At 30.9% G+C, this 27,206-nt stretch overlaps 1 protein-coding gene and 2 long non-coding RNA genes across 4 annotated transcripts; 1 reads left to right on the top strand and 2 right to left on the bottom strand.

The window, feature by feature from the left end:
- Positions 1 to 2,302: 2,302 nt before the first annotated feature.
- LOC149909072 (uncharacterized) lies at positions 2,303 to 3,477 on the bottom strand. Its single transcript, XR_016458635.1, has 2 exons — positions 3,168 to 3,477; positions 2,303 to 2,848 (listed from the first exon to the last, which is right to left on the bottom strand). It is a non-coding gene; the product is annotated as an uncharacterized LOC149909072 (long non-coding RNA).
- Positions 3,478 to 4,050: 573 nt separating this feature from the next.
- LOC149909071 (uncharacterized) lies at positions 4,051 to 7,255 on the top strand. The gene is made up of 5 exons (XR_016458634.1): positions 4,051 to 4,069; positions 4,341 to 4,749; positions 5,010 to 5,119; positions 5,194 to 6,667; positions 7,079 to 7,255. It is a non-coding gene; the product is annotated as an uncharacterized LOC149909071 (long non-coding RNA).
- A 2,033-nt stretch (positions 7,256 to 9,288) lies between these two features.
- LOC149909070 (inactive pancreatic lipase-related protein 1-like) lies at positions 9,289 to 26,659 on the bottom strand. 2 transcript variants are annotated; one of them, XM_090120673.1, is made up of 8 exons: positions 26,507 to 26,659; positions 16,487 to 16,544; positions 15,601 to 15,739; positions 14,840 to 14,953; positions 12,303 to 12,454; positions 11,397 to 11,629; positions 10,882 to 11,038; positions 9,289 to 10,646 (listed from the first exon to the last, which is right to left on the bottom strand). In XM_090120673.1, the coding sequence occupies exons 1-8, from the start codon at positions 26,553 to 26,555 to the stop codon at positions 10,526 to 10,528; spliced, it is 1,023 nt and encodes a 340-aa protein (XP_089976799.1). In that variant the 5' UTR covers positions 26,556 to 26,659; the 3' UTR covers positions 9,289 to 10,525. The 2 variants fall into 2 exon arrangements, with proteins under 2 accessions (XP_089976799.1, XP_089976800.1); XM_090120674.1 differs by having other exon boundaries at positions 11,409 to 11,629.
- Positions 26,660 to 27,206: the final 547 nt, after the last annotated feature.

The raw sequence follows: 27,206 nt of genomic DNA, 5'->3' as shown, positions 1-27,206 counted from the left end.
AAAGCCACAAAGAAAATTCCGGAATTTGTTCCTACTTCGCTAAATAGCTTTGCTGAAAACTAGACACGCTGTCCAGATGAATGCAACTAAGTAAATAAAAACAACGAAAATCGCGTTCTATATTTTATATGATGACAAAAACCATCTTCTATTTTGGGGAAATTCCCGAATCATCGAAAGAAAGTCCTCAAATATTAAGTCGAGTGCAGAAGAGACAATCATCTCACTTGAACCGTATTAGACGATTTTATACTAGTAATAAAATATCTTATATGTTTTACTACTATCTATTCATCCAACTGAAAACTTAAATACTAGACTTTGTTTTGAAAATTATAGATAAACTAGCATTCCGTCCCGAATTCATCCGGGTAAACTGATATTCATGAAATACAACGGATTTCAATGTATGCAAACTGGAAATTACGCTCTATCTAATGGTGCAAACCTCATTAAAATCGGTCCAGCAGTTGTAAAGTTTTAGGCGAACATACATTCTGCAACTCTGATTTATACTATGTATTGATTGATAATTGTAAAGGTAGTATTACAATACTACAACGCCGGCGACGGCCGTCTTTCTTGTCATATCTGTAACTTACTCATCTTTGCTCATAGATAACATTTATAAATCCGAAAAAGTCCCCAATGTTCGCGTTCCGGGGAATTCCGCAAACATTGTCGCAACTTTAAGACGATCACTCACGACGGTGTTGCCATAACGTCAACCAAAATATACCCAAAAATACTGACTTCCAGCAATATACCTAAAAATATAGCGATGTTCGGAAAAGTCGATGAAATATACTGAAAAAGTATTAAAATACTGAATCTGGTCACACTGCTCCGCGGTTTCACCCGCTACGCTTCTGTTGGTCTTAGCGTGATGATAGTATAGCCTTATAGCCTTCCTCGATAAATGGGCTATCCAACACCGAAAAACTTTTTCAAATCGGACCACTAGTTCTTGAGATTCAGACTCTTCAGCTTCATAATATTAGTATACCTAGATACTTGTTAGAAATTTTATATAATTTTTATTGTGCCATGCATCTGATGTTTGTAATTTAAATACAAACTATTAATTAATGATATTATTTGAGTACCATCAAATTTGTTTTAAAATATCGTCAATGTTTAATCAACACAAGGCACCTTTAAGGTATAATAATTATTTAGATTAATTAAGCCTGCGTGTACTGATTGCTATGGAATTATTAATATTGCTATTGAAAATTATGACTGTAATTCAATGATACGTCCATTTGCATCCGCCAACTGATGACTATATGAGTTCATCATAATTTGTGTGATGTGATTATATATAGATAAACAAGCCGACTCAAGTTGTAAAAATACTGGCAGCTGACCCTCCCTTACGGATATAGAAAACAGTTTACGACCTATTCTCAAATCTACTGAAGTTAGTTACCTACATAAAATTCGGTCAGAATATAGCAACGCGCAGTGGAAAACGAATATTAAATGTAACGACTGAAGTTTCAATATATAAGACATGTAAACAATGGGCATATTTAAAATGAATACTTTGTCATGTGAGTCGATACCTCAGTGAGGTTAGCTACAATGCCATTTGGATTGTAAGTAATTATTAATATCTTCTAAAATATATACATATATTATAACTAGCCGCTCCGCGCGGTTTCACCCCCGTGGCTCCTCTCCTGTTAGTCGTAGCGTGATGGTATATAGCCTATAGCCTTCCTCGATAAATGAGCTATCTAACACCGAAAGAATTTTTCAAATCGGACCAGTAGTTCCCGAGATTAGCGCGTTCAAACAAACAAACTCTTCAGCTTTATAATATTAGTATAGATTTAATTTCAAGCAATTTTCTGTCTTGGTCAAATGGTCCTTCTGTTTCTTCTCTATTCATTCGAATTTATTTTTACCTTAAATGTAGGTAGGTACCTATATTCTAAGATTTTTATCCTTTTTCTATCATACGTAAAATATAGAGCAGAATATAAGCTAAACCGCTTTCTTTTGGCTATGAATTTAAATATATTATGTTCTCTTGTATCTAAAATTCATGTAGCAAGGTGGAAAATTATGCCCATACCCATGAAGAAGCTAAGAGAACCTTCTTGAGTTTTGTGAAGCGATTTAAGTATGTGACCATTTGTAAATTATTGTATATATTTATTTTCTCTTTTTTCAGTATAATATTAACGGGATTGTTAGCGTTTGGGGCGTATTGGACTACGAAATATATAATGAATATGGCGAATACAGGGACAGAATCCATGCAAATTATAACAACGACGATTGCACCTACAGTGCGACACAAAAGAGATGAAAATAAATGAGGGCGCCACCGTCGCTCATATAGCAACACTGATACTGCGACGCAAGCGATCTTGATACTATAGAATAAAAATCCAAAAATCTATATAATATAATCTAAAATAAATACCGCGATTTAAACCGTTATAATTGTTTCATTGTAGCAATAGTGTAAATTTAAGACAAAAATACATTAGTATTTTAATTGACCTACCTAGGTCAAATTTTACTTAAATGTATTTGGAATTAGTTATTTTATAAAAATCGGTCAAGTGTTTAGACTGCAGAGGCGCACATAGAATCAAACATACAAACAAACAAGCATACATGCAGCTCAAACACATTACCCTCTTTCTGGGTCCGTCGGGTAGAAAAAAACAAGGCGATTTGAAAACCACATATTTTTATTTTTTTTGTAGATAAATTTTGTACATTAATATAATTCATCAAAATCTAAATATTCTACTCCTTCAAAGGACTGATCATCACTCTGTTTCGAAGTACTGGCAAGAGGGTACGCCGTACGGGGCATCTTCAGTATCTGTAAAATATATGATACAGTAAATATGATTTTTTTTCTTATGGTTTGATTGATTAATACCTGTATGAAAACAGTTATCACTATACTATGTAGTAAAATCTAAACTAGGTACTTTATTTGAGGCTGGTTGGATTGGATATAACTTCTTGACTCAAATTGTGCTGGTCGCACTATAAAAACTAGTTTTTGTTTACATACAAATAACCTCAAATTAAATTGCGAAAACGTAATAATCGCCATACATACATACATTAAACACTCGTTACTAATGGAATATTCTATTTTACGTAGTACTGAGCAAAAATAAATGGAATCTCACCGGTATATTCTGCTGTACGTTTGTAAACGTTTTCCAAATCAGTCAATAAATTTCCAGCTTGAAATTCGGACAAACACCGAATAAAAACTTTATACACCACATCACGGACACCGCTACGTTTAACCTTTTTCATGATGTCTCCTTTTTTATTTAAATTTCTTGTTCTAAATAACAATTTTATCTCAATAATTCTCCACTTCACGAAAAAAACAACAAATTTTTATTCAACTTGACAGCTACATTGCCAATTCAGGGTTGCCAGGTAATGAAAAACGAATTAGTTCCAAAATAATTAATTTCATCTCTTTTATGTCGTACTATACATAATTTAAGGAAAAGTAACAAAATGTTTAATTTTAAATACATTTAAAAGGAAATAAAGATGATATTATGTGAAAATACGTAATAAATTATTTTTTGTCCAATTGGTTGTACATTTTTTTTATTTCCCACGCTTCATTTGTTACTACATTGCAATGTTTTGTTTATGGAGCATTGTTCTTGTAGGTAAGTGTTAAGATGTGAACATATGTAATTTTTGATTGCAATTTGGAAGTTTAGTTAGTAAGTGATTAGAGTTTATATTAAAAATAATCCAAAGACGCAGAAAAATCCAAGTAAAAACATATTTTTGTATAGAGAGAACCTAGGTTCTACCAAGCTAATATTATGTAGCTATATTTCAAAAACTCCCAGTAAATTAAATTATTTGAGTATGAAATATGAAGTTATATTTCCATTTTCTTATTGTCACTTAACACTTTCCAAATATTTTGTCTCCTTCTGTAATGTAATGTGTAGACAGCTTTAAGTATCATTTCACCATTGATAAATGATTATGACTCAATATAACATTTCTATTGCATTCATCTGAGTGGTTCTGGTGTAATGGCCTTTGGTTTGTAAGTGTGATTTTTTGTTAAGTTTTAGATTGTAGCACAATAAAAGATTTTAACGATTATAAAAATATTGTAGAACAAGTAGGTAGTTATTTAGTAATTATTATCAAAATATTGCAGTTTTAGACTAAACTTTCACGTTCAAGTACTTTTATCTATTTAATAATGCATCAAAATCGAAATAACTGGACCGATTTCCAATTACAGATCTGGTATTAGGCTTAGTAATGCTTTGTTTAGGTTACATACCTTTCAATTTTTCTTTAACTTTCAGCATAATACTCACATGTATCCTAGCATTTGGAGCATATTGGACGACCAAGTACATGATAATGCCCGGTGAAATATATATAAAAGATTACAGAGGCGCATCTGCAGTAACGACACCAGCTACCACCGCGACCGATGAGACCACAATAGGGTCCGACATAGGAGAAATAACAGAACCAAACATTGGAAACAACATGTCCGCTTTTGACGTTTTTGATTCATAATTAAATTGCCCATTTTATGCTTAAAACATTAATCAACAAATATTATATTTGTTTGTTATATAATTGGTGTGAAAACAGTCGCAGGATGTTTGTTAAATTAGTAGTAATAAAAACTGTTCGTGTGTATTTTGCACGTAAGATTGAATTTTGGCGAGGTGGTGTGAAGTGTAAAATGGTTGTCGCTGGAACGTAAGTTCTATGTTTTTATTTTATTTTATATTGACATTACACATCTATAAACTTATTACTTTTAAGGTGTAAAAGTTATGTTAAGTGCTGCTAAGTCAATTGGGAAAGTAACATTTTACAAATTGTTCTAAAAGTATCTTCTTTATCCTGAAATTTTAGCATAGAACGCTATAAAGACTTTCCGACGCATGCAATAGGTACTTTTTTCGGAAATAAAAATCTGGTAAGGAAGCAGAATCTAATATTTTCAACTTTTACAGCCTTCTGATATTTGGAGCTCTCATGGTAACCCTGCTATTGGGAACGAGACATTTATTTCAAATGGATCGCTTCAATAATGAAATACCCATAACTAATCTTACAGGAATAGGTAAATTTCATTTATTACACATTATAAATTGCAATATAAAGACCTGCTCATATTGATAAATTAATTTGTTTTAGATGAACAAAATAAATATGTGAAACTAGTTTTGCGAAGGGCCAAAAGGAATGTCATTATGTAAACATGACGAAGAAAATATATAATTCTACAGTGAAAAAAATCTATGCTATAGTGATTAAATGAATAATATTATTTATTAGTAATTAATGTATTTAATAATAAATTAAATGAATGCGACTACTAATTTTATTTGAACAAAACAGTAACCGAGTATGACCATTAGTCGTTATAGTTAGTCGCATAGAGTAGGTAATAGAGCTTATATGTCAATTTCTCATTTAGGTATAATTAGTATCTAGATTTTAACAATAACTATCCAGCTATAGATTTAAGATTTTAGGTACAATAGGCAAGAGCTTGCAATAAGTATAAGGATGGGTATGCATTCGAGTTGTTTGTCGGGCCTTACTATGTAATGTAACTTTCTAACGAAAGCTATATATGTATATAGCAAAAGCTCAGTTTCCGAGTAATGCAATGTTCGTGCGAATATGGTGCGAATGCTCGACATTCTGTTCGGTGCAATGATTACAGCAAGTGAGCCTTTATTTGTAACCTCGTCGATTGCTCTATGTTCTGTCATGTGAATGCTCTACGTTTTTTAAGAATCCTAATTTCAATGGCTTGCCATAGACAATCAACTCATTGGATTGTATATTTATTATTTTTCAATACCTTATGACCTAGTGTTTACAAACTCTCGTATTCAATTTAAATATAAACAAGGGATTATGAGTTTATAAATAAAAACTTTCGCAGTGTGAGAGTTCATATTATTCATAATAATAGTTGAAAAGCGGGTAGCTGTTTACGGTGTGTTGTGTTTTTATATAATTAAAATTTGCAGCAAAAAGTTTAAAATGGGTGCTGGTTTGTAAGTATTATTTCTTATTTTTTAATGTTTAAAAAGTTTTTCATAGTTACGTGTTAAAAATAGAAAAAAAAAACAGAGCAATGAAACTCTACAATTTAAATGAATTCTTTGTGTAGAAAGCACGGTAATACAGTTGTATTTTAATAGTAGGTATATTTCCATAATAATATGATGTGTCCAGCAGACTTCAGCATTAACTAAATCTCTAACGAAGAGATATATTAATGTTTTGAAATGTCATCATATAAGAGTTTTCGTATTTAATTCAACCACGAATAACACATTTCCACCCTATGTGCAATTTATGGAGAAAAGTTCCCAGGACGCTTCAGAGGACTACACCGCAATTATTAAAATTTCACACATTTGCACAATCATGAATTACAGTCACCATTTCTAGTGTAATTATTCTGGGAGCTGTTGCATTTTCCGCATTTTGGACGACAAAATTCTTTAAAGAAATGTACTGGATAAGCAAAAATAATACAACGATGACTCACACCAATTTCACAGCTTCAAGCACGCCGGCACATTATCATAGAGATTTTGTAGAGTATGTCGAGTAGATAAATGATTGTATTTAAAAGAAATAATTAAAAGTAAGTATTCTGTACTGTTATTTATGGATTAAGCAAGCAATCTATATGTTATTCGATTTTTGCAATTATCTATATTTCAAAATCTAAAATTACCTCGACTAGATTTTGAAATCATGTTTTCTAGATTTTTGTACTCAAATTCTCCTAGTGTGTATAACTATAAAAAGCCTCAATAAATAAAATAGCTAACTTAAGACATTTGGTAGAGTCAATATTTTATTTGTAAAAGTTAACCGGGTTATAATAAAGTGGGAAACATAAGTTTGAACTTTATATCAATGAATTCTAATTAGAGCACATCGATATAATTGTTCTTATAGTTCCACTCTTGTGTACGGGATTATATTATTATGAAATGTGAAAAGTGTTAAATAAAATTAAATCACTTCTATAATTTTATTATATTTTCAGGTTTCTTCTGACTGGTGTCTTGATGTTCAGCTTATATTTAGTCGCAAATGAGATTAGAGTTCATTACAAACTTCTGGCTGACGACGAATATTTAAGAAGTGACGATTTTATAAGTAATTGGTATGAGAATAATATAAGTACCAGTTCAGACCTTACATAAGACATAAGTAATAGTATTGTGATGTAAATAGTAAAATATATTTCTAAGACACTAAAACGAGTTTTAATATATATCATAAAGCATGCGTTTTAACAAGTTCTTCGCTTCAATATGACAAACAATGTCTATATGAAGATAACTATTTTTTTAAGATTTATTTAATATTGAAAAGAAACAAATTATTATGGCCTAAAATTAAAAGCAAACGAAGATTCCCTGAAAAATTCCTCTTCTCACTGCAATAAATGACAGGAATAATATTATGTATTTTTTAATTTCAATGTCGACAATTTTTTACTCTTGCGTTATGGGTAATAGCAAAAAGTAAATACCTATTTGAGCTCTGTTTCTGGTATAGTGCATGTATACAAACAAATTTTATTAGTCTGAACAAAGACTCTACCAAATGTTTTCAGTAAAGTGTAAGGCAGGGATAAAAAATAAACAAACATCTGTCTCATTGTTTATGTAGATATAAATACATTTAGACTGGGGTAGAAGCCTTTGAAAATAATGAAAAGATAAAAAAAATCGCAGTCGGATGAAACTCATTAGAGAAGGAGGGGAATATGATAAAAATGTAAGGAAAAATAAATTACGGTCAATCCGAGTTCGGGAAGCGGGAGGGGGGATCTTTTAAGAGAAAAAAATGGTTTCTCTCGATTTCCGACAAAACTACAAGTCCTATAGAAAAAAGTTCAATGGCAAAGTTGTAGGTAATTAAAAGTTCTACAACTTTTGTATTTACAATTTTTTCACATAACCTAAAAATTTAGGTGAAAAATTCAAAAAACCAAGTTTTTGGTCTTTTATTTCTATCTACTTCAAAATTTATTTATTTTCTACGAAATTTGGTGGAAACTTAGTTTATTATGTCCCAAATACACTGTAATTTATTTGATTGAAAATATTTATTTTTTCGCCTTATTTTGAATTAATACCAAAAAAACAACCTAATTTTCAATTGAAAAGTCACCCGTCAAAATATCAGCTTTTTTCAAAAACTTGGGGTGCCTTTTATTCATTGAAATCTCTACTTTCATATGGTGTAAAAAAAATAAACACCACCATAGTAAATGTTCTCAGGAAATGCATACAAACAGTCTGAAAATTAGCTTTTACTAAATCAGGCACACTTCTCGAAATACCTGAAATGCTTTTATCGACATCATTTTGCTTTTGAATATGCTGTAAAATATTAAACTTAGAACAGATAATTATTTTTCTTTTGAAATATTACCGAAAAGCCGATACAAGAGAAGATATAGAGTTCAAGAATTGTGCCTGATTTAGTAAAAGCTAATTTTCAGACTGTTTGTATGCATTTCCTGAGAACATTTACTATGGTGGTGTTTATTTTTTTTACACCATATGAAAGTAGAGATTTCAATGAATAAAAGGCACCCCAAGTTTTTGAAAAAAGCTGATATTTTGACGGGTGACTTTTCGATTGAAAATTAGGTTGTTTTTTTGGTATTAATTCAAAATAAGGCGAAAAAATAAATATTTTCAATCAAATAAATTACAGTGTATTTGGGACATAATAAAGTAAGTTTCCACCAAATTTCGTAGAAAAAAAATAAATTTTGAAGTAGATAGAAATAAAAGACCAAAAACTTGGTTTTTTGAATTTTTCACCTAAATTTTTAGGTTATGTGAAAAAATTGTGAATACAAAAGTTGTAGAACTTTTAATTACCTACAACTTTGCCATTGAACTTTTTTCTATAGGACTTGTAGTTTTGTCGGAAATCGAGAGAAACCATTTTTTTCTCTTAAAAGCTCCCCCCTCCCGCTTCCCGAACTCGGATTGACCGTAATTTATTTTTCCTTACATTTTTATCATATTCCCCTCCTTCTCTAATGGGTTTCATCCGACTGCGATTTTTTTTTGTTTCAAAAGTTATCTACTCTAGTCTAATTACATAATCCCTTGAAGTAGATACCTGCAGTACCTAAAAGTAGAAATAGAAATAGATCTAAGGATGTGATGATTATAAAGATAGAAAAGTAGCTGGCCGCTTTTTCTAATAATACCTTATTATTTTTAATTAGGTAGTAGATACATAATTAATTACTTCAAACGTTAATTCAACTAATACTTATAAAACATTATTATACTAAAGTGTAAGTGTGATGACACAGCAATAGCAGAAAGTGGTTTAAGTACTATAATAATTATTATAAGAAATTTAAAATACATTATACATTGTAATTTTTCGTTGTAATATTGTGCGTAAATACTAATTTCTATTCTTAAGCTAATGATTAAAATCTGAATCACAGGCGTGTATTATAAAAAGATTCATAACAAAGACGTTAAAAAATATTTTTATGGAAAACTTATATGTTTGCGATAACTGTAAAAACAAATTTAAATAAATTGGCTTTTATCTTTAGGTATAATCACAGAACATTTTTTAAATTGTGATGCCAAACATAGTTAACTATTCAATTCAAGATTCTTGTGAATACTTTGTGATTTAATTAGAAGACTATATAAACCATATAAACCGATTATTTTACATATCATATTCTAAGCACACACATACTGGAGACTCTGACCTTATTTAACTGAGATTGGTAATTTGGACGATATTTATCTGTTTATACTATGAGGATAAATTGGTCGCAATACGTACTTGCTTCAAGGCTCCAGAATTGCCTTGGACATCTAATATCCCAGTATATTTTTTTCCCTTAATCAATAACTTTATTTTTTTCATGTCATTTCACCACTACCTATAAAAATTATCCTAATCAGGTCCTAATGATTCTACTAATCATTCGCTTTGAAAAATAAACGTATGATCGTCTATATACTTCATACAATTGTTAGACAAAGATAATTCCGATTAAAATTTCTCATACCTACTTTAAAGCATACATACGTAGTTAGATCATAAAAGTTTTCTTGATATGCAAAAGCAATATCTAATACATTGGCCCCGCATCAATGATATCGGATTTAATAATTGTAGAAGATATAATAATATTTAATACTTCCACCACATGATTTTATATTATCACAATACTATGAGTAAGGAAATAAGTGATATATTCGGATTTATATTTACATAGGTACGTTCCATGGTTCTATACCTACAAATTATATTTTTCTACAAGACTATTATGTGCTAAGTAATATTTATGAGATATTTTAAGAATGCTACAGAATATGAATAATGTTGATAGTTTTACAAAACGAAGAGTATTTACAAAATATACAATAACAAACACCTGTCCATTATATGCATATACAAATAAAAATAACCTATTCCCAGTACATTATTTCATATTGTTTTTGCCATTTGTTGCTTTTTTATTCTTCTTCTTATAATAAATACCATCCATTCCTTTTCCGAAAGGAGGAGCAGCATTCGTCGTTAGATAATAGGATCCTCGAGCGCTGTAATTGAAATAACATACTTCATTATCCCATTATCTTAAAAGGAATGTATTATAGTATCATATTATGTTATCTGTGGTATCACATTAGACATTAAAATCATCATGTTCTTATATTGAAGTTAACTTATCAATAATCATTCGTATCCTAACTGATAAGTTTTATATTTTTCGTGCGTTTTCCGGGAAAGTTGTCTAAAGGTGTAAAATGATAAACTGTCAAAGTTAAAAATTACCTTGGATCGCAATTAGCTCCCATGTACACCATACCAACTTCTGGGGACGGATTTTCTCTGAACTTGTGGTAGGAATCCGCTGGAGACGCGGGAAACGCTTCAGGGTTCCGCACGGATTCCGCATAAAATCTCCAAGAACGCCAATGACTGCATAAGTCTAGAAGAATAGATCTTTAGCTCGAGGAAAATATTAAACGAGGTTAGCGTGTCCTTTTACAATTTCTGTATTGCTTTGAATCCTTGATTAAGCGTACGATGAATGATGATAACATTTGTAAGCTCGTATTGGATATTTGTGCTCTCATAATATAACCAGCCTGTAATGATTGTACCGAGACATAGACGACAGACTTCAACCTTTCCGAAAAGAAAATAAAGAGGAAGCATACAACCAAAATACAGCTCATAAGACATGTCGGAATACCATTGCCACCTACCACCTTTTGCCACTTGTCCATAAGCCACAATTCTGTGCTCTACCAAATTAAAAAGTTACTTCATAGTCTTCTACTTACTATACGACTTACTGTCATCAGATAGGGGGACAGGTGCGAATCTCGGGCACCCGGGTTGGACGCTCTTGCCTCCGTTTGGCCAGAAGTCAGCACTACCTGTACGGACAGGTGCGCCATAACCACCTGCGTCTGTGTGAATTACATCTACAAACTCAGCGTCTTTGTCCACTATGTGCTCCATGACCACACCGTCTGGGTAGAACGCTGGGAAGGCGGGGTCTAATGCTGTTACCCTGGAATTTTTGTTGAACATTACATAACTGATAGATATGGAACACAGAGCAGGATAACATGTCATCGATTGGCTTCGATACATTTTGTTATACCTAATGTGGATCTATATTAAAGCGTCTCTAAATGATACAACACATTATAATTAAATACTTAGCCTTGAATGAGTATGTATAACAAGTAGGTATATGACATATTATATGTAGAAATATATTTAATTTTAAATTAATCTCGAGATATGAAATAGATTATGTAGTTTTTCAGAATATTAGTGAATGATTGGCCAAAAGCGGCAATAAATATGCATTTACATACTTAGGTATACACATTTTAATATCGCTCAGATTTGCTAGGTTCCGGCTTTGTAAGTAGAGCGTATATTACGACTACGATAGACAATGATAAAATACTAGCGATAAAAAATACTTATCGTGCGCAAATCTTTAAAATTTATCTACTTAGGAAATGATAATCACGTATTATTTAATATGTAAATGGATACAATAAAACATTATTCAGGTAGATTATTGGTATTTTCCATGTTAGGATATTCAACCTAACTATAAATCTTATTAGAGTTTACTGACCGCTATGCCTCGTGACTAGGTAAAAAAACCGCAAGGACTTTTATTATACTTGCGTGATCACAGTTAGACTTGCAAACGTTGGCAGTACCTTTTAATAGTTTTCCTATATTTATTCTTAAGTTCTCTTGCTAGGTAGCCAGCTACATGGCTTCCAAGGGAATGTCCGATTAGATGCAGTTTATCTAGAGGTAAACCCGCATCTATAAGTTTATGTACTTGCTCCGCAGTTGCTGCGCCCACCTGTAAACAATTTATATCATTATTAGACAGATTAATTAAATATATTTTATGTTCTGTTGACTGATATATGAACATATTCCTTCATTCTAATAGTGAATGGACTGTAGATACTAGATTGAAGTGTATTAAAAGTAAACGCACCTTTTCACTTCTCCTTGAAATATAAGAAAGTTAAAATTACGGCAAGGTTATTAATGCTAAGGCTGACTAATGATTTAAAGCGAAATTTTATTGCACATTTTATGAAACTTCTGATATTGCAATAAACTTAGAGGAACAAGGAAAATATTTTGCGAAAGATTGCGAAGTTGAATGGCATTGGATAAAATTCATGGTGGTATACGACTATGGCACATGCTTAAAACCCAAAATATACATTATAAAGTATTACGTAAACTATTCAGCCAACAGTTACTTTTATATTCAGCATTTAGTTTGTATTCAGAACAATTAGGTATATGATTAAAATATATATAAGTAGATATTTACCTCTATCATCTAACGTTTTACATCTAAATAAAAAAGAGTACAGATAAAAACTTTATCTACACATAAACAGTATATTGCATAATGCTACAATATGTATAACCGCATTTATTACACGTGATTAACCAGAGACCTGTTCCGTGAGGTCATTAGATTCTTGTAACAAAAGAATTTACATTTTTATGAATAATAAACCAAACAAGAAATTGTGAAAACAATGTTCTCCTTTGGAAAGTTTAATAGGTTACGGTATTTACATAAAACACATAATTTTTTATTCGTCAAGTAAAACATTTAATGGGTACGGATATTGTTCAAGTTTTAGTGGAACTTGTTCTTCACGTACCTAATTATAACAAGTCAAGTGATATTAAGAAACTCACCCGTCCCAGTTTCCTTACTAATATTCTTTTTTAAATTTTCCCAATTCGATTTGTTTAAAAATAGTGCAGTTCGCAGTACCCAATGTATCAGTTAATTTCAAAATTTGCTAAGCACTTACGACCTAGACTAACTTAACTGATTGCCTGAAGCATTAGCAAATTCTTCATGAATTACTTTTTAAAGAAGGTCATGAAAAAATTACATACATTAAAAATGATGTTGTTACATACATTAAAAAGTGATGCATTAAAAAAAATCCTCAAAAATATTGCCTGGCATAAGGGGTTTTTATACAAATTGATGGGCCTGTATCCACAAGATTTTTATAATCCATACAAATATTATAAATGCGAAAGTAACTCTGTCTGTCTGTTACTCAATCACGCCTTAACTACTGAACCAATTTGCATTAAATTTGGTATAGAGATATTTTGATAGAGACAGGACATAGGCTACTTTTTATCCCGGGAAATAGGATAGGTTTTATCCCGGAAATCCCACGGGAACGGGAACTATGCGGGTTTTTCTTTGCCTGCGCGGGCGAAGCTGCGGGTGGAAAGCTAGTTCTAAATAATTTATAATTAGTTACGACTTTTACGTTCAATAATAAGAGTTATTCATATTTAATTGCATGCCAAGAAGGTTGTTGCGTGGTGGTGACTGGTGTTTAGTTCTACAAAGGGTATCTGGAACCAATTATGAATGATTCAGACTTTGTTTTATACTAGTCAGTGACATAGTATAAAACATAGTCTCATTCGTATGCATGATTTTATATTACCTATATTTTATAGATAGAGATTTAATAGATAGTGACTCTTGAGGAAGGTTTTAGTATATAATTTATTTATTTATTTATTTATTATATATAATTTGCTTATAAAACCTAAATAGCTTTGTCTAAAACCTAATAAGTATAATTATAATTTATTAGGTTTTAGACAAAGCAATCTAAGTCACGAGCAGAACCCCATACATAGTGTAAACTTTATACACATAAAATATCTACATAATTTATAATTCTATAAAGACAGAAATATAAATTGCCAAACAAAAAAAATACTGTTTAGTATTTGTTAAAAACCCGGAAGGCGAATATTATGTAAATGCGATGCCAAATGGCAGGAAGTCATTATGAATGACCCCCGCGTGCGTTGTCATGATTTTTGTAATGCTTATTAGGATCATGTGTTTTTGTTTATTTTTATGCTTTTAATAATATTATTAAGAACTGTAGAATAAAACTATAAGATCCTGCGATGTCACTCCCTTGGAGCTGGATAAGCAGCTTATGTGCTTATTTAGACTATTGTCTGTCTCTGTATTTAATTTCATACAGCTATTTGCGCTGATAAAAAAGTAACAAACATTCATACATCACCAGGACCAATAGTTCCTGAGATTACCGCGATCAAACTTAATAATATACTAGTATAGATATTAGGAATTCTCTGCAATTTTGCATGCCCCCAATACACATTAAAAATTTATTTAAAAATTAATTAAAAAGTAAACCTTTTTCGTGTTTCTCGCTGCGTTGACTAGATAAGATCCATGGGCCATGTTGGACCAGTCGATCAGAATGACATTTGTATCAGGCCTCGACTCTAAGTAGGCGCTAACCATGACCTGAAAGGAAAACAAGATGCTATTAAAAATATTGTATAACTGTCTATTTCATATTTACCTAATGTTTTGTTTAGTTGAGATAAAACATTCAAATTGTCCAAACAAGTACCTAAATAATATAGATTAGGAATATTTTCATCATTGTCCAAAAAATCTATTGGTTTCTTAGAAAAACTATTTAAGTAATGTTTATAAAGACAAAATGTTTTATAAATCAAAATTTAACATTTGACACTGCGTATACCTTATGTTTAAGACATCGTACCTACGAACGAAGTCGCCGATGTTGTCTAGTGCTATATTTGTATAAAATATAACTTTTGTTTTGCTTCTTTTTTGCCATGCCTTTAGCAAGTGAAGAATTATTATTTACTAGAATAAAGTGTTTCCTAATTTCATTTCATATAGGTAAGCTGTTCAGGAGCGATCTTAGCCCATAGACTATAAGTGTTATTAACATGAATTTCTCTATAAATTATAAATAAGATAAGACCTAGTAAAAACACCCACGTCTATGTTAGGGCCTAAAATTTGCAAGTATACAATTATAAATATTATTTTATTTGTATAATCTAGTACAATATTATGTGTGGTATAATTAATACCCTCTATACATTAGGGAATTAAATTTCGCAACCAATACGCACTTGTATACTCTCCTGTTGAGCTGTTTCAATGAAGCCGTGCATGTACAGTACAGTGGGGTTGTTCTTTTCGAAGCCTTTGATGTCGAACAGGCGATGGGCTTGATCCAGCGGCATGTCGACGTACTCCTCGCATGTACTTCTGTAAAATTCAATAAAAACTAATTGAGAACCTCGTTTGTTTGAAATTGAAACTACAAGAAATACTATAATAGGTAATATAAATAAGTTGGATCTCTTCCTATGTCCCTATGTATGGTCAAATCTATAAATTTACGAAACGGATATTGATGCGATTTTTTAATAGATAGAATCATTCAAGAGGAAGTTTTTTTATGTATAAATATTATAATGAGCCAGACGCTTCACTAGGCTTGTGGTAAACATAAGACAAACTGTTATATAGGTGTTTATTTTTTTTCTAATTCAAGGTTTGGTTGTATATTTTTTGTTAAACTTATGACATGCCTATGACGTACCTGTACAATATTATTAGATTGATTATACCTACGTCATATTATTGAATTTAAAATTCTGTGTTTTCCCTTGCTTTAGTTGTATGCATAAGCTACATGAAAAAGTTATAACTAGTTTTCCGCCGGCGGCGGCGGCGGCGGCGGTTTTAAAGAAAAACTCGCATAGTTCCCGTTGCCGTGGAATTTCCGGGATAAAACCTATCCTATATTACTCGTGGATAACGTATTTCAACGTAATCTTTCGAATGGTGAAAGAATTTTTAAAATCGGTCCAGTAGTTTATGAGCCTATTCATTACAATCAAACAAACAAAGTTTTAGTGTAGATAATATATAAAAAATAAAAAAAAATATTTTTATATTTCTTTATTACAATGCAAATTCTGAAATAATATAAAGTTTCTAAATAATTACCCATTATAAAATCGCAGGTAAATATCTTCGACCCGATTCGTTCTGTCTGGCAAAATACCTGAAAAAAAAACGACTTTATTGTTGTTATTTCTGTTAAATGAAGAAATATTGTTTTAATTAAGGTTTGCTTAATTTATTTTACGTAGATATATATTTATTTATAAAATCTATTTCTAGGAATTTTTATGTGGGGGTTTGGCATTGTATTTATATTATATATATATGTCATATGATTATTATACATGCTACCTATAAATTATGGTATTTTTGCAACTCATAACTTTGTTAAGACGTCAAAATCAAGGTCTCTCATTGATTTAACCTTGACAGGCCACCTTGTATACAATGTTGTTAATATTTAGCAATACTCTTATCAGAAATCTTATATATAAAATTCTCGTGTCACAATGTTAGTCTGCATACTCCTCCGAAACGGGTGGACCGATTCTCATGAAATTTTCTGTGCATATCGGGTAAGTCTGAGAATCGGCCAACATCTATTTTTCATATGTACCACGGGCGAAGCCGGGGCGGACCGCTAGTAAATTATAAATCATAGAATCAATAGATATTATTATGTAATGTAGATACGATAGACGATTGTGATATCTATAAGAGATGTTAACCAAAACCCGGAATATAGGATAAGAGCGTATTAATAATCCTTATTAGAATAAAATTTATCTTTTAAACATACTTTATTATAGATAAATAAATAAAAGTTATATTTCCTATTGTAAATAAACATTATTTTTAATAGGAAACGTATGTTTAATTTACTTAATTTGCTTAACAATTTTTTTGAGAAGTTGGCTTTTATCTATGAATGAAATGTAGGAATATAGACGAATATAGAGACTTCATTCTATTTCATAGAGAATATATTGATTATGGCCTATTTTAATAATTATAGTTACACATTAACAATATCAAAGCAAACCTTTCAAAATTTGCTGATCAGCACTAGTTATTCCTTTTTCTAAAAACAGATTAACTAACAACAAAAAACATCTTCTAGCACACATTTTTTGTATCTCTATAAAACGTACGTTGGATCGATTTACTTCAAATGGACTCTTTACAAATGTTTATATAAAAATTACTGTTTATTTATAGGTCTATTATTTGATCATTTTGCTCTATTAAGGCTAGCGTGTGGGTGAATTATTATAGAAACCTTCAGAAAAACCATTTGACGTCTATTAAATTACCCACAATTATAATTTTCCAAGAATGGACGTGACCTATACATTTGTCCATACATTTTAAATAAGTTCATTAATCAGATAAATAATAAGAGTTAACCGATATTCTGATAAATACTTACAAGAAGACGGTTTATATAACTTCTAGAAATCGTGTTCTAAACCCAATAACATTCATTAATAAGATATTAATTAGATTAAAACATATTGATTTATTGCAATAATACTAATGTTAATACTGAAAATGTAGAGAGTTAAAATAAAGTTCCAAAAGGAATGTCTGTGAATATCATTCCTTTAAATATAAGTTGATGCACATCCTCAAATACTTTATCATCCAATATCATCAGGGTTCATAATTTGAATATTGTTATAAATATAATTAAACCTTATTTTCTTCTTATGTATTTATTTGTACCTCAAATAGATTTGTCATGGATTTGTCATATTCTTAACCAAATTATAATTTCATTTTGTTGGTAGGTACAATTTAATATATAATATTTTAAGTTAACAATAAGACTTTATAATGCCACCAAACTGAATTGTAATTTGTAAATTGCTATTCGAATTACCTATAGACCTTGAAATTATCATAAAAACAACATGTAATAATATTATGTTATTATTGTTTGAAGGAAACATGCAAAATTATTTGAATATAAAATAGGGAAAATCCGTACATAAGACGTAGAAAATTAGGTTTTAGGATATATTTATCACAATTATAAAAATATAGGTACTAATTAAATGTATTATGTTAACATATTACATAACTAAAAATATCAACGGATAAATAGTAATCTGCTTTGATTTTTGGGCTCTGAATTGTTTTGTTTTTGATTCATTATTGACAAAAATTAAATTTCATGGGGGTCTAATATCTCTTTTCCGCTTTTTAAACGATAAGAAAAGAATCATAGAAAGTTGGTGTTAAATGTTATCAGCATTCTGACACAACTGTTATCTGTGAACGTTAAAATGAAAAATTATCTAAAATCGTAAATAACATGGTCATGCAATTCATTTGTCTTTATAATATGATTTTATTATTTCTTGTAATGGTTATATGTTAATAATATATTATTTGGGTTTTGTTCAAAAAAATTGCGTGCTAATGAGTAGGTATTTAAATTTAGCAAATATGACGTCTCTTATTAAAATGAGCCAATTTTTGTTAATGTCAAAGATTAGAAATAACATTAAAATCCGCCATTACATTAAACATAGTAGAGCTTAATTGATGTAAATCCGTATCCCTAAAAATAACCAGTTTTATTAACTAAGTAGGTATTTGGCATTCCTACTCTGTTCTTAAATTCCTAATATCTTCTTCATCATCTATTCCTAATATCTCGCTACATAAAATTAATATTCTCCATATCTTTATCAATTTATACGTTGTATATTACAATAGATGTCCTATTTAGCGCAAAGTTCATAGTTATTAACTTTTTTTAATTGCCCATACAGTTGACCGAGCATCGCTTGTCTATCTGCTCAACCGGTTTGAGAGAAATTTTACCTCAAACAAAAAAATACGGAGTACTTTATGCTTCTTTTGAAATGATATATCTATTGAATATTTATGATGCTTTTTATAGTAACACTATAGTAGGTAAGAAAGAGTCTTACTTAATGTTGTTTATTGTTTAAAATTTAAACAATAATAAATAACAATAATAAATAACATAAATTCCTATTTAAAGTTTAATTTAAACTTTAAATATACAAGGAATTTATTTAATTTTCTTCAGTTATTATTTTATAGAATAAATAATTAATATATTTTTTTAAATAATTAACATTGTTTTTTAACGAGAGTTTAATTATCTTCACGCCGCTTGGTTCCGTATTTGTTAACGCAAATGAATATAATAGTATACAATATACATACATTCTGAAAGTTTAACACAATTTTGAAAGCATTCAATTCATTTACAAGATAAATTACAAGCATTAAATAAAAGTGATTGATACCTATGACGTGTATTCAATCCATTGCAGTGACCCAGATAACGCAGTTTAGATTCATAAAAGACTATCTGTTGTCATAACCTTATGGCATGCCAACAAGTTGAAAGCGCATTTTATCGAAGTTGTAATACAAAAAATAACTAACATTTTTATGTATAAAGAATATTTGCATACGTTTATTATTATAATAGATACTGAACTCAAATACAGTTGTTGAGATTTATTAGGTAATTGTTTTTAATAGAATCACGTTTCGTACTATAATGTTATGGAAATATGTAACAATGTTATTGAATTAATTTTGATTCAATGGTTCTTAAATATTGTAAGATTATGAATAGAGAGAGCTAGATTTATGCTAACTTTACTTAATGTAACTTTGTCTCTCTGTCCCTGTTTCACACATCAACCACTGAACTGATTTAGATGAAATGTAGGGGAGACCGAGGGGAGTTGAAACAATTTTCACGTTTTGTTTAATATAACTCATACTATTATCAGAAATCTTATGGTACTGGTACCAATCGATAGGTTATTCTATACACTTGCGAATGGTTAGCATAAATAAACGGTAAGCGTTAAAAATGATGGTGAAAAATTGACTTAATCGCAACAAGTCAACTTGTTTCAATTCCCCTCATACCGAGGTAAGATGAAACAGAGGTCGAGGAGAGTTGAAACATTATGATTCTGGGGAGTAATAGAAGCTGCAAAATAAAAATGTTGATTTGATTCATAGGTTTTAATTAAAACTTATATTTTCAAGTGATCAACGACCTTTATAAGTAATATTTTAATGACATATTAGTCAAGTAGGTCTAATACAAATAATAAACACTTAAATTAATAAAAATTAACATGCGTAACATCAATTATAATCAGTCAAATCGACAAAATATTTTACATTTTTATAAAACTAAATCTTTGACATAAAATAGTTAATAATCAGTCGTTTTTTCAGTATTACAATCAGTACCTACTATAAACTATTTAAGGAAAAATAATTTTAAAAATTTCAAAAACAAAGTTCTCCACCAGCACAAGCTTCATGAGCCCGAGCCCACAATTGGCATTTCAGACATTGAGCCCACTTTTCTTTGGGTCTGTTATTTGAATATGATTCCATACAGCAAATGCAGCAGGATTCCTATTTTTCTTCATCACTATCTTCTTTTCTTGACAACCTTAACCTTTTTAGTTTTACAACCTGGTTTTGATCTTTTCTTGCTTTAGTTCCTCCAGTTGGCATGCTTAAACAAATAAACACATTAAATCAACAATCAAATCCTATAATCTTCGTACTTTTTAGCTATAATCAGATATTAAATTGAAAACAAGGAGAGTTGAAACAGTCTGTTTCAAATCACCTCGGTGAGAAAAAACCTCCCAATTTTTACTCAAATCACGATCAAGCAGTAAATACACAGAAATCAAATTTACCAAGTATATTTCAAGAATCTATAGATATTAAGTTTTTAAAACGTATATAACTCAACCCAAAAAACAAAACCAATATTAAAGTACAAGCATCGTAAAAAATCATGAAATACTTACTTTTTGCGATTTTCGGCACATGTCATTCAGAACTACAAAACTGCACAAATGACGCCACCGGCGTGAACTGACGAGATAGCTGGTGGTGGGAGGTGGTTAAAAAAGACATTGCCAGATCGCTAAAGGTTTTAAGTTCCGAGAAATCGGGACTGTTTCAACTCACCTCTGTTTCAAATCCCCTCGGTCTCCCCTACTTTGTACTTGAGACCCGAGAAAAGACATAGAATAGTTTTTACTTTTTATCTCAAAAATCCCACGAGAACGGGAGCTTTTCTTTTAGTACGCGGGTGAAGCCGCGGGCGGAAAGCTAGTAATTAAATATTACATATATAAAAGGGAAGCCGTAGTTGATTTTCGGTAAATGCGATATTGATGTATAGTCCAGTCATTTCGTCCGAAAAAAAGGCAAATAAGTAAAAGAAAGTGAATTTGCACATCTAATTTTTTGATATGTTGTAGCGGATACCTAGAAAAGCTTAACTTGAGTTTTTCGACCAAGATTTCCTATGAGCTTTCGCCGCCATCTTAAAAAAAGGGGTAAAATTGGTTTTTCGGCAATAACTCGGCTATCCGATGAAATTCGGAAATCACTTATAAGACACTTTTTGTTCCTTTTTTTATGCTCTACAATTAAGTCCTGACCATTTTTACCGTATCGTGCATCGTTATCAAAAAGTACAATACATATATCAAAAAATTAGATGCGCAAATTCACTTTCTTTTTTAAATGTATATATAATGACTGGACTAGTAGTTCTAAAAGCTTTTTGTTATTAGTAACGTTTGTTCTGTATTATGTCCTAATTGCGTGTATCTTTATTGACCTTAGGTTGATTATTACAACTCTATTTAATGATAGATATATAGATTAGGTAGTTACGACACTATACAATTTTATAATATTATGTCAATAGTGTAGTGAATGTAAGTACCTAAGTATTTGCTTTTTGCATTTAATTATGACTAGGTAATATTTTAATCTATATCTACTTCTACTATTTTGTAATTAAGGAATTTGCCAGGATTTTAATACCTTACTCTAATGCTAGGTATCACAGAAATGTCGCGGAAGAATTCCAACCAACACCCGCGTCCCCATCATTGAAGCGGCTCGACGGAACACAGTGGGGTTTTAGTCAGTAAGAATCCGACATAACCCACGGCTCCTTCCCCGGGGGCCGTGGATATCTATGCAAGATTTCCCCACTTAAAAAAAAGGTATCACAGAAATGTAAATTTTTTTTGTTGAAGCAAAAATAAATGTAGTTTCCTTTTTCAAGCTGTGTGAAAAAATAACCACATAAGGTTTCATCTAAAATTTATTTCACTGCATTAGAATATTACAGAATTATATGAATCTAACCTTGGTAATAGATTTTTAATACAACCAATTCCTCTTAACAACATTGATATCTATGGTATGTTGTATTATTTAAAGTCATTGTCCATGAACATAGAGGAAAAAACTGAACTGTTTCAATATAATGATATCAAAATATTAGTAATCCAAGACACGTTAAAATTGAAATTAGTCGTTATAATTTATAAGCAACAGAAACTAAAACATGAATTATTAATACGTATTCTTAATTAATATAAATCATTGAAATGCATATTATTGATCATTGATAAGTGATTGCGTCATAAACAATGAGTGAATTGAAAATCGATGTGCGGTACGTTGCCTTGGAATAGGGAATGCAATCCCGACTCGAGATTGCAAATTCGGGATCCCGCGGGATTAGAAATATCAATCCCGCGGGATCCCGGAATTTTCGGGATCCCGTCTAATTTAAAGAAAATGTTGAATTCAGATGACTGAAAAAGCTAATAACTGCTTGTTTGTAATAGTGGGGCTATCTATAAATTACGTCACGCGAATTTTAGAACTTTTCAACCCCTCCCCCACTCCTTGTCACATTTTAAGTACCCCGTCCCCCCTAATGTGACGTCACACATTTTTCAAACTTATGCATGTATCTAAAAATAATCAAAAGAAAACAGTTATTTTCATTTTTTTACTTATTTTTACTTATTAAATAATCTTAAATATCGAAAATTTTATAAATCGTAAATTTGAGTGTCCCAATTTGCATTACAACATGATCTAGGAATTAAATGCGTTCTTACGCAACAACATTTTCAAACTCAAAACTCAAACTCAAAAATTCATTTATTCAATTAGACTACTATTTAGTAGCACTTTCGAATCGTCATTACATAGTATTTTTAACATTTACCACCGATTCGGAAAGCAGTATCTATGGAGAAGAATCGGCAAGAAACTCCATAGTTGCTCTTTTAAATAATGTCAATAAATTTACATAATATGTAACTTATATCTACCTAACTACATAATATGCCAAAGAATTTAATTCGGCAACAACATTAAAACGCAAACAAGATTATCTATTGATAATCTTATAGCGAGAGTGCGAAATTATTAATAAATACATATAGGTAGTTAGGTTGATTAAAAATTTTCTGTTCAAAGTTTTTTGCTCACGTACAAATTTCGTTTCGTTTTATTATGTCACGTCACAAAGCTTTTGATCCCCCCCTGCCCCTTGTCACATTATGTCACATAAAGATGATACCCTCCCCCCCTATTAACGTGTGACGTAATTTATGGATGGCCCCTAGTGAGGTCAACTAAAATAACATATTACTCGAAAGAAAATAAAAACCTTTATTCTTTAATCTTACCAACTAAATAATAATCAGGTTGTAAGGAAATTAACGTAGGTAAATTAGGTAATCAAAACAATAAGCTTATTTCAAGGGAATTAGGAAAAATTATGAAAAATTTAAAAGCTTGCGCCCCGAGTGGTTGTGTGTTGCGTCGATGACCACTGCCGCCCAATCCCGTCAATCTCGAACGGGATCTCGTCATATGATGCGTCGGGATTGATCCCGAAAAATTACACGAGATCTCGCGAGATCGGGATCCCGCGGGATCGGGATTGCATTCCCTACCTTGGAACATAGTATAGGTACCTATATCTTGAAGTCTAAAGTCTATTCCTTTTTTGTAATATTGGTATTGTGTAGTTTATATCTAAACGTTTAAATTTTAAAATTAACTTACTGCTTTTTTATCTAAGTGAATATATTTTATCTTAAAAAGTAAGGCTCACTCGAAAGATTGGCTTTAAGAAAATCTTAATTCTATATTATCGCTAATTATAATAAAACTTAAATGTTTAAATTAGATTTAAACATATTTTGAATACATACCTCGAATTGAGTTTTGTTTAAAAATATATTTAGTTATTATCGCCAAGTTCTTAATTAACTTATTTGAAACTGCGTTACTAACGCGTTGTAATTGTTTGTAAATTATATAGCTTTGATTTACAAAGACAGCGTCTTACAACACATTGTAATCATTTCATAATATGAAGACATTGGCTAATTAATTGTCGTACATACTTATGTAGTTATGTACACGCAAAATTTCAATCAGCTGAAGTAACTCATAAGCATTCATGTGTAAAAATAGCGCATGATTTTATATGGACATTGTTCTGCCTCTTATCACTGAGGGGTATGAAAAATAGATGTTGGCCGATTCTCAGACCTACCCGAACAAAATTTCATGTGCAACGGTGCAGCCGTGTCGGAGGAGTAGGTATGGAAACTAACTAACACGAGAATTTTATGTAACGAGAGATTCAAAAACAGTGATTAATTTTTATGCATCGTAAACTGCATCCCTAATGACGTAATAGCTGGGGACGACGCGGGATTCCGTTTGGTGACGTCATCCATTCAGGTTATTTATATAATATAACAAAATAGCGTAGATGAAAATAGAAGCTTGTTGTCTGACGGGATTCATATTTATAGGTAAAACAAAACGTTCTTCTTACTGTTAAATTGCAGCATGCTCTGATTGAACACGAGGTTAAAAGAATGAATGTATTAAATAATTATTACAATTTTAATTGATTAGAGATTGATAATAATTTTAATGCATTCAAGGTGTAGACTCTACACCTTGAATGCATTAAAATTATTATCTACACTGTAGAGTATAAACAGTAGAGAGGAATTAAATTTCATTAATCCAGAAACATTCACGCATAATTTAAATATGAATCTACCTATAAACTAATTTCAATTACGAAAACAGAAAAAAAAGTCGCTCTCTCACTTTATCGTTATACCATTTATTTATAAATTTCAATTAAAATTACAAGGTTTTTAGAATTAAAAATGGAAGTGAAAGTCCACATTTGAAGATCTTAAAAAAAGCATTACTTATGTATCATTAAATATAATGAAGTGAATGTAAAAAAAAAAATAGAACATAACTAGAGCGTAATTAAACTATGCTTATAATTTTGTAAATTCGAACCACCTAAAATATCAATTAAGTTATAGTATTTTTTCCGTATGATTGAAATAGGTAGCAAGTAAAATAAAATACAAAATAATATATCAATAATTAATATAGACAGCGGGACTCTACATTCTATAATATAGCCAAGTTGGCAATCATTATTATAAAATCTTATATTGATACCTGTTCTAAATACCTTATATCTTTATCACATCTATTCTTTTCAATAATTGAATCAATTATGATACAATTAGCAACCGGTTAGCATTCATAATAACGAAGAATGATTTACGCTTTTTAAATATTTCTATCTCATATTATAGCAATTTCAAACTAAATGGCTAAAATAAGATCATATTATGGAGATAAAATTTTAATTTTTGGCAAGAAGGAAGTAGATCAAGGAGGGAATCATCACAATCGGATAGATAAGATTATGCTCTACCTAGCGTTGTTTACTATTTACATTTATCACCGACACATTGCTATCAGAACTCAAACAAAACGTTTTCGCGTAGCACCTGTCAAAAGAGCCCACGTGCGTCGGAAATAACCGACATCCAACCGAATATGAACGAAGGAAAACGCAAATAGTTTATACTATACAAGCATACATACAAATGAATACCGCGAATCTCGATCACAATGCTCCATTTGCTGCCAATCCACTGCCCTTATTAACATGACATCTATCGACCAACTAAATATTTTAGTCATTTCCTATTGCATTAAAATACACCACTCGAGTTTTAAACTACTTTCTTTATGGAAACATAAAGAAATGCTCACTGACCGAGAAAAGTTTGCACTTAAAAAATGTCACCCAGATTTATTTCGCGGGTTTAATTTAAATCCTGTATAGAATCGATATGTTATTGAATTCGGAAGGGATTATGACAGAGCTGCTCCATTGAGGATGTCGTAATTGTAGTTCCGTACCTGTTCCCCACCAGTATTTCTTCCAGCCAACTGACACTGCACGAAACATTGCGCTACGTGTATCGCCGACAGCGCGTGGCGGCCAACTGAGTGCCGACTTGTATTCACAATTCACATCACATTTCCGACCTAGTACGCAAACTACTGAAGCCCGGCGTGTGAAAACTGAAAAATGTAGTTACGACATATGTATCAAAGTAATTAGTGGTGTCGAGAAAGCACTGCGGCGTAACAACAACGCTAACGCTTTTCGCGCCAAAGTATTAGCGATGTTTTAGCACATTAGAACTCGGCGACAAAGAGGCTCTCCGTCATACCCTTACTCAATTAATCCTTAATTAGAAACGGGAGTGCTCTTAACTTCGAGTGGAACCAAGCAGATTTCACATCGTAGCGTGTCATCGGAGTAAATGGAAATCTGACATCCCGATGCCTCAATTAGGCCAATTGTGCCAAAATTTAGGTCAACAATTTAGACAGGTACTAGCCGGGTCAGTTAAGAATTTTAATTAAAATTGTTTCATGAAGGTATTCTATCGGTACTGGGCATAATATAAATAACAATTTATGTATATACCCAAACAAAACATGCGCACAATTTAGACAAAAAAAATGTTTTTAACATGGATATTGGATATTGATGATTAATAACTTATACATATATCTATGCTTGGTCATATTCATTCAAAATTTATTTTTT

Source organism: Colias eurytheme, chromosome 4, assembly GCF_061535395.1.
Source record: "Colias eurytheme isolate Ceu_HAF_F1 chromosome 4, ilColEury1 Martin Lab GWU primary, whole genome shotgun sequence".
NCBI classification, from domain to species: Eukaryota; Metazoa; Arthropoda; class Insecta; order Lepidoptera; family Pieridae; genus Colias; species Colias eurytheme.
This window is presented reverse-complemented; position numbering and strand designations above follow the sequence as displayed.

Excerpts from the sequence above, each read along its gene's own strand:
- LOC149909070 (XM_090120673.1), bottom strand. The coding sequence starts at position 26,555 with ATGTTTCGTGCAGTGTCAGTTGGCTGGAAGAAATACTGGTGGGGAACA. Across the intron at positions 15,740-16,486 it reads TACCTGCGATTTTATAATGG|AAGTACATGCGAGGAGTACG; the intron begins GTAATTATTTAG and ends TGAATTTTACAG. Across the intron at positions 14,954-15,600 it reads CTCAACAGGAGAGTATACAA|GTCATGGTTAGCGCCTACTT; the intron begins GTGCGTATTGGT and ends TTTTCCTTTCAG.